At 45.8% G+C, this 7,495-nt stretch overlaps 1 protein-coding gene across 1 annotated transcript; it reads right to left on the bottom strand.

The window, feature by feature from the left end:
- Nucleotides 1-877: 877 nt before the first annotated feature.
- Nucleotides 878-6,579, bottom strand: LOC124675964 (protein usf-like). The gene is made up of 5 exons (XM_047212052.1): nucleotides 6,448-6,579; nucleotides 5,536-5,678; nucleotides 5,259-5,388; nucleotides 2,067-2,258; nucleotides 878-1,440 (listed from the first exon to the last, which is right to left on the bottom strand). The coding sequence occupies exons 1-5, from the start codon at nucleotides 6,502-6,504 to the stop codon at nucleotides 1,237-1,239; spliced, it is 726 nt and encodes a 241-aa protein (XP_047068008.1). The 5' UTR covers nucleotides 6,505-6,579; the 3' UTR covers nucleotides 878-1,236.
- Between the last annotated feature and the right edge of the window lie 916 nt (nucleotides 6,580-7,495).

Raw genomic sequence — 7,495 nt, 5'->3', positions numbered from 1 at the left:
CTCCGCCTCGTTCCCGACCTCCTCCATCTCCCGTCGTCCCCAATTGGACCGGGCGCACCACGGGTCGCGCTCGATCCCGTCGTTCGCCGGAGACAGGAGCACTTGCGCCTCGCCCTTCCTCGTCCAACTCCGTCCCTGGGGCGCCATGCCTCGTTCTGTACATGGATGATTCCAAATTTGATGTGTATTTGTGATGTGTATTTGATGGGAATGCAAATTTTGAGAGATGTGTGTATAGATCTGTATGCAAATTCTAAACATCGTGTATAGAAAAATTAAATCATTTGTAAAGCAAATGCCAAAAGGTTAATTGAGGCAATTTGGTTTTTGACTTGATAATTGTGTAATACTCCCTCCGTTCTTTTTTAATTGACTCGGATTTAGTACAATTTTGTACTAAATTTGAGTCAATTAAAAAGGACCGGAGGGAGTATATGTGTACACGTGCGAACCTTGTTGCTCTTTTAGATTCATATGAACAAATCTTGTAACATAAATTTCATGACACTTTTGTGTTATCTTTGAATATATGTGATGTTTATAATTAATACGAACACGTTAAAATTAAAATCGAGGTAATTAACCCTTAAGCATGACAATTATGTTTAAAACAGTTAAAATGAGCTAATTCGTGTCAAATCAACTTTTATACAACTTTCTTCAGTCTTTAGGGTTATTTCAGACATTTCATCCTTCATACCAGCAACAGCAGCTATCAACAGCACTCTTGCCAAACATCAATATCTGCTTCTCACAGCTGCTTCTCCACAGCTCAACAGCTACAGCTGCTTTTCAACAGCTGCAGCCCAAACAAACAGACCCTAAGTCAATCAACCAAATCAGGAACTGACAAAACATGATGGGCATCAGCGACAGAGAAAACAGTTAACTGAAGTTTATTAGAACTAAACCAATTTATATTATACAAATGCTTGAAAGTGTTCCATTTTTCTTCCAATCAAGTACCCAAATGTATTCCCGCAAAATGCAGCATCCCGCAGAGCACAAATAAAACTGGAGAAAAGCACACCGAACTCACCCACAAAATGAGATCATGACGAGTTCTCTTTAAATCATGACGAGTTCTCATTAAATCATGACGAGTTCTCATAGTATAACAAAAGCACATCTGTCTGGATTGGACACTGTCTGCATGTCGTACTCAACATTTTATTTTTGTGACCTGATGAGTCCAGATATATGCATCAGACACAATACGTTAATGGCTCATGCAGATCACAGGAAACGACCCATCCAGGTAGAGAAGCGGGACCATGCCAGGTCAATGGCTCCCTGATTTTCATCATTCAAACCCATGCCTTTTCTTCTCTCGAGGGCCTCAGGCGATGCGTTCATAAAGGCATGGGAGCATCCAGGGTATATGTGGACTTCATGTGATACCCCAGCAGACTTGAGCTTCTCCTCTAATGACTTGGCTGCCTGAAACATCACATAGCAATGTTATATATTTTTATTTTACTCCCCCCGTACAGTTTTATAAGATGTTTAAGCCATTTTACAGGATCACTCACTTTTTGTTCGTATCTAGTATATTTTTAGTATGCAGATTCACTTCTTTTGTTTTGTATCTAGTCTACTTTGAAAGTGTCTAAAACGTCTTATATTGGTGAAGGAAGGGAGTAGAAAGTAGCAATGAGCAAAAAGGGAAATCATCTTTCGCTCATAGGTGTACATGCACCTGTTGTCTAAAAATTATATTTCAAAATGTCTAAAAAATCCAAAAAGAAATTCTGGGTGTACACCTTGACATTCTATGTTCACACACTAAGTTTCCCAAAGAAATGACGTTTTTTTATGGGCTGTGTAAAAAAGAAAATTTTCAGTGATTCAAAATAGCTTTTTACATGACATGTTTTTATCTTTTTTACGTAGGCCACGCAAAATGTCTTTTTTCCACAAACTATTGTGAGTGAACATAGAATGTTCAAATGTACATCCGAGATTTTCTTCATAATTTTTCAACATTTTAGAATAAACTTAAAATGCATTTAGACCTTATGAGCCAAAACACCATGTGAGCAAAAACAGAAAGGTAAAGTTCTTACAGTCACATCTGCAAACCCAACAAAACTGTCAAGCTCCCCAAAATGAGCCTGGATAGGAGCCTGGGCCTTGGAAGGATCAGCAAGCTCTGAAGATGGCGTCCCATAGAAAGCAACAACAGCATCAACCTCTGGGACCAAAACTCCACTTGCAATTGCCAAAGCACCCCCCATGCAGTAACCAGTAACACCAACCTAAACATAATAAACAAAAGGTAGATGGCACAAAATAAGTTACCATAAAGCAAAGCATTACAATCTGCACTGTTTCTTGCTAATTAACCGGGCACCTTCTTCTTAGTCAATGAAACAGCCAAAGCTTTTGCTTCATCAGTTAAAAAGAAAAAAACATGTTATTAGGCACAGGTTACTTATCTAGTTGATGCCTTTTGAATGAAAACTGCCGTTGGTGACTTGCAATCTGATTATCTGATTATCTTCGGAAGATGAGAACTTAAATATATAGCTATTAGGCACAGGTTATTTATCTAGTTAACCACCAAAGTCGTGCAGCAAGATTTGTGCAAACAAAGAAACGCAATATATACCTACAGACATAGCAGATTTGTGCAAACAAAGAAACACAATATATACCTACAGACATACCAAAGTCGTGCCGCAAGATTTGTGCAAACAAAGAAACACAATATGTTAAACACAATGTGACTTGCATTTCACTAAGCTATTGTTATTAATAATTTGATCATTCACATTGGTGTTCAATACCATAAGAGACGTAATCAACATATGGATCCTTTCAGAAGGGCAACTTAGTCCTAGTTCATGGTGGATCACCGTGGTCTATGGACCCCAAGAAGACGCCGAGAAAATCGCCTTCTTGCAAGTACGTGACATCCATGCCGATTGCGACGGCCCATGGATGATATGTGGAGACTTCAATATGATCTATAAGGACGACGACAAGAGCAACGGCAACCTCGACAGGCGCATGATGGGTCGGTTCCGTCGAGCCATGAACGACCTTGCCCTTAAGGAGGTCTACCTTAACGGACGACGCTACACTTGGTCGAACGAGCAATCCCCTCCCACCCTTGTGCATCTCGATCGCGTGCTATGCACGGTGGACTGGGAAGAGCATCACCACCACTGCCATCTGCGTTGCGATCATCGCATCGGTGGTCTCCGATCACAGCCCGCTGCTCCTAGACTGTTCCCCCCTGCTGCAGGCCCACCGGCGCTTCCACTTCGAGGACTTTTGGCCGCGTCTCCAGGGGTTCGAGGATACCGTCAGGACGGCGTGGCACTCCGTCGAGGACTCCGGCCCGTTCCGGCACCTGGTTCTGCGCATGCAAGCCACGGCGCGCTGCCTGCAAAGCTGGAGTGCACGCACCGTTGGAAACGTGCGAGACAAGCTGGCTATCTCCCGGCTACTGCTGCTGCAGTTCGACAAAGCTCGAGAGAATCGACGGCTCACGCCGCACGAGGATTGGTTGCGCAAGGAAATCAAGAGGGCCTACCTGGGCTTGGCTTCCCTCGAAAGAACCATAGCGAGACAGCATGCAAGGATCGCTGCCCTCAAGGATGGTGATGCAAATACATCTTTCTTCCACCACTTCGACGGCCTGCTGGGTACTGACCAGGGCCGTGACTGCACGCTCAACCTCGACGATCTGATCGCACCAGACGACACCCTGCATGATCTCGAGGCTCCCTTCAGCGAAGAGGAAATTTGGAAGGCCGTGAAGCGCCTCCCTTCACGCAAGGCGCCCAGGCTGGATGGATACACTGCGGAATTTCTCCGCACGTGTTGGAGCATCATCAAGGGCGACATTGTCGCCGCGTTCCAGCAACTGTATGAGCTTCGCCGAAGCGGTTTTGCACGGCTTAATCAGGCCCTGCTAACCCTACTGCCCAAGAACGCTGGCGCAAGCACTCTACGCGACTACAGGCCTATAAGCCTCATCCACCTAGTGGCCAAGCTCTTCGCCAAGGTCCTCTCCTTGCGGCTTGCCCCCAGACTCGACAACCTCGTCAGCCCAGTCCAGAACGTGTTCGTTGGCGGCCGCAGCCTCCACGACAATTTCGTCTTGGTGCGCCAATCCGCTCGCCTACTGCATCAGCTGGGAGCCCCACGGGTACTGATCAAGCTAGACTTGGCTCGCGCTTTCGACTCTGTCCTGGCCCTTCCTCTTCGAGGCGCTACGACGCTATGGATTTGGAGACCGGTTCCTGGATTGGTTGGCAATTCTACTCACTCCCCGCTAACACCAGAGTGCTCCTCAACGGAGAACCAGGCCCTGCGATCTGGCACTGACGAGGTCTTCACCACAGCTGTGGCCGAGGATTGCAGGGATCACCCTAAACGATGAACCCGATCGCCTGCTCTGGAAGTGGACGGCAAGCGGCGAGTACCGCGCACCGCCTACATGGCCATGTTCCATGGCTCAATGCCATGCCCCTCCTGGAAGTACACTTGGAAGTACTGGGCACCACCAAAGGTGAAATTCTTCACCTGGCTCGCCCTACAGGACCAGTGTTGGACCGCGGAACGGCTGGCAAGACATGGGCTACAGCATCACCCAAGGTGCTTGTTTTGCGACCAGGACCCGTAGCACATGAAACACTTGCTGATCGAGTGTCCCTTCTCCAAGCAAATATGGCGCGAGACGCTGTCATGGCTACGGATGGCCTGCAGAATCCCTAGCAGCAGCGACGCCACGCTCACCGATTGGCTTGATGAAGCCATGCAAGCAACTCCGAAACCGCTGTGTAAGGGACTGGGAACCGCTGCCTTGCTGATACCCTGGATGATATGGAAAAATAGAAACGACCGTGTCTTTGATAGGGCACGGCCATGTATCCAGCAGCTGATGGCCAAGATCGGAGAGGAGGCTACCATATGGGCTCAGGCCGGCGCCCTTGGTCTTAGAGTAGTGCTTCCTCCAGACTGGGATGTACACTAGGTAGGAGACCTGTAAACAAACGCCCCCCCCCCCTTTCAATGAAATGAAACGCAAAGGCCCTTTGCGTTTTCTCGAAAAAAAAACTTAGTCCTAGTTGATTTGCAGTAGGATCAGATGACAAATAGGCAAAAGACACAATTTCTACCTCTAGTACTAACCAAAATTATTTGAGTGCCAACCAATAATAGAATTTGAGTAAGGAAAACATAGGAGGGAACTGTGTTGAAAGACAAACAAAGATTTTTTTAGAAAAACAAAAGTAAAAAACTACCTTGGATGATCCATTTTCCTTGAGCCATTTAACTGAAGCCTGAATATCTTTTATTGCAGCCTGCCAGTCTAGACCATCCATCAGATGTTGAGCTTCAGCTACCTCCAAAGCAACCTTCCCACGGTATAAACTGAAAATAAAGAAAGATGAAAAGGAAGAAAGAATTTCACTGAGAGGTAATTTTCTGAGAAAGTATTAGCACTTTATGAAGCATCTGCTTGATGATATTTTATCCTGAACAAATGGTGCAAAGAAAAACAAAATAATATGATCATACTCTGGAATAAGTGCTCTATATCCATCACCAATTTGGGAAATATGGATGGCATGATTCTTGACCTCATAGTCAACCCCCCACCACTCTTGCAGAACTACAACTCCAGGAGCATTTTCTTTGCCAACAACATACGCATCGAAGGTCTGCAGATAGACAGCATCATACCAGTTTATGAGTGAGGATGTAAGATATAGAGCAAAAGCACAAAGGTTATGTCAGTACTAGTTAACGTTGTAGTACATGATTATCAGAACGCCTGTGAAGGTTGTAATACATATTCAATTAAATTTCTAGTCCCATTAGCTACTGAAAGTTGGTTTGGATGAAATTCTACTATTCTAGAGCATCACATCCAAAAAAAAAAAAAAAATCCAGTGGTTAGTTGCATAATTTAGGGCATCAACTTCAAGATAAGATACTGCATATTCTACTACTACCTCCATCCATAAAAGGATTGTCGAAAGTTTGTCTAAATTCAGATGTATCTAGACACTTTTTAGTGTATAGACACATCCAAATTTAGACAAACCTTTGACATCCTTTTATGGATGGAGGTAGTACAATTTCACACGGCTAAGAAAACTAAAATTGGGTAGTAATAAAACAAATACACGCAGAAGGCGCAAATAGGATGATAAATGCTAAATAGCGATGGCAAAACTTGTGGCACAGTGAAGTCTTACTATCCCAGATCCTAATAATTTTGATTAACGAACCAAATCCTATGTTTACAGTATATACAAGCGTAGGAATCATTGGATGGAGCAAACTCTACAGTTGGGCAAACCCATAATCGTCAGGAAATGCGATTCGATAACTCCCCTCCTCCGTGACCGAGTAAGTCGAACGGGTCAGCGGGCTGTCGCTCAAACAAGAGAATAATTGAGGATGGAGGGATGGAGGAGTGGTCACCGTGTCCTCGCGCTGGATCTGGATCTTCTGGAACTGGCTGGCGGCGTCGGCGGACATGGCGGCTCGGACCTGGAAAAGGGAGGAAAGCACGGGAGGATTACGGCGGAGGGGCGGAGAGGGGGTTAAGAGGAAGGAGGCGCGTCGGAGCAGCAGCTGTCACGACACTAGCGTTTTCTAGGCGAGTGAGTCACCACCTGGCCCTGGGGTTGGTGTCCTGAATGGTGATCACATAGCGGGCTCAGGTCGACCCAGCCCATATGAGGTCCATCCAGGCCCAGTTTGGCTGCACCTTAGGGCATCTCCAACTGAACGGGTTCGGCCGTTTCCATCCGCACGGGCCTAAAATGCTTCAGGAATTAGGTCCAGCTGTCCGCGCGTAGTGACCGTCCGTGGAGACACAATCACGGCGCATATTTGCATCTAGGATGCGTCGCGACGGATGTTGCGCGGACGCGTCAAGTGACTGCTCGCTTTTTCACCAGGGCCGACAGGCAGCGATCCATAGGGTTGTATCGAGCCCATCGCTTCTGCGCCCGCCGCTTCCGCGGTCATTAATATCCCACAAGTATAGGGGGTCGTTTGTAGCCTTTTCGATAAGTAAGAGTGTTGAACCCAACGAGGAGCTAAAGGTAGGATAAACATTCTCTAAAGTTCTATCAACCACTGATACAACTTACGCGCACTAAACATTTGCAATATCTAGGGGAAAAAACTACAACGGTGGCACGGGTTTGAGAGGTGACTTTGCAGGAAAATAAATACACGGAAATAAATGTTAGTGCTGCAGCAGTAAAATAAACTAAGTAACCAGTAACATGAGTGTGGAAAAGTGGTGGTAATAGTGGTGGCTTTGCTCAAAACAAAATAGTGACGGTCTCAGATTCAGTGTCCTCGAAGGAGCTTTCTATGTGGGAGAGGCTAAATATACATGCACTCCGCTACTTGGGATTGCAAGCACTATATGATTGGCTTGCTAGGAAAAGTCCGTAACTGCTAACAAGCATTAAGGTTTCCCCAACCATAGCCTTAAGCTCTAGGTCCCCTTTTA

This window comes from Lolium rigidum, chromosome 7, assembly GCF_022539505.1.
Source record: "Lolium rigidum isolate FL_2022 chromosome 7, APGP_CSIRO_Lrig_0.1, whole genome shotgun sequence".
NCBI lineage: Eukaryota > Viridiplantae > Streptophyta > Magnoliopsida > Poales > Poaceae > Lolium > Lolium rigidum.
This window is presented reverse-complemented; position numbering and strand designations above follow the sequence as displayed.

Excerpts from the sequence above, each read along its gene's own strand:
- LOC124675964 (XM_047212052.1), bottom strand. The coding sequence starts at position 6,504 with ATGTCCGCCGACGCCGCCAGCCAGTTCCAGAAGATCCAGATCCAGCGC. Across the intron at positions 5,679-6,447 it reads AGATCCAGCGCGAGGACACG|ACCTTCGATGCGTATGTTGT; the intron begins GTGACCACTCCT and ends GTCTATCTGCAG. Across the intron at positions 2,259-5,258 it reads AGGAAAATGGATCATCCAAG|GTTGGTGTTACTGGTTACTG; the intron begins GTAGTTTTTTAC and ends TATTATGTTTAG.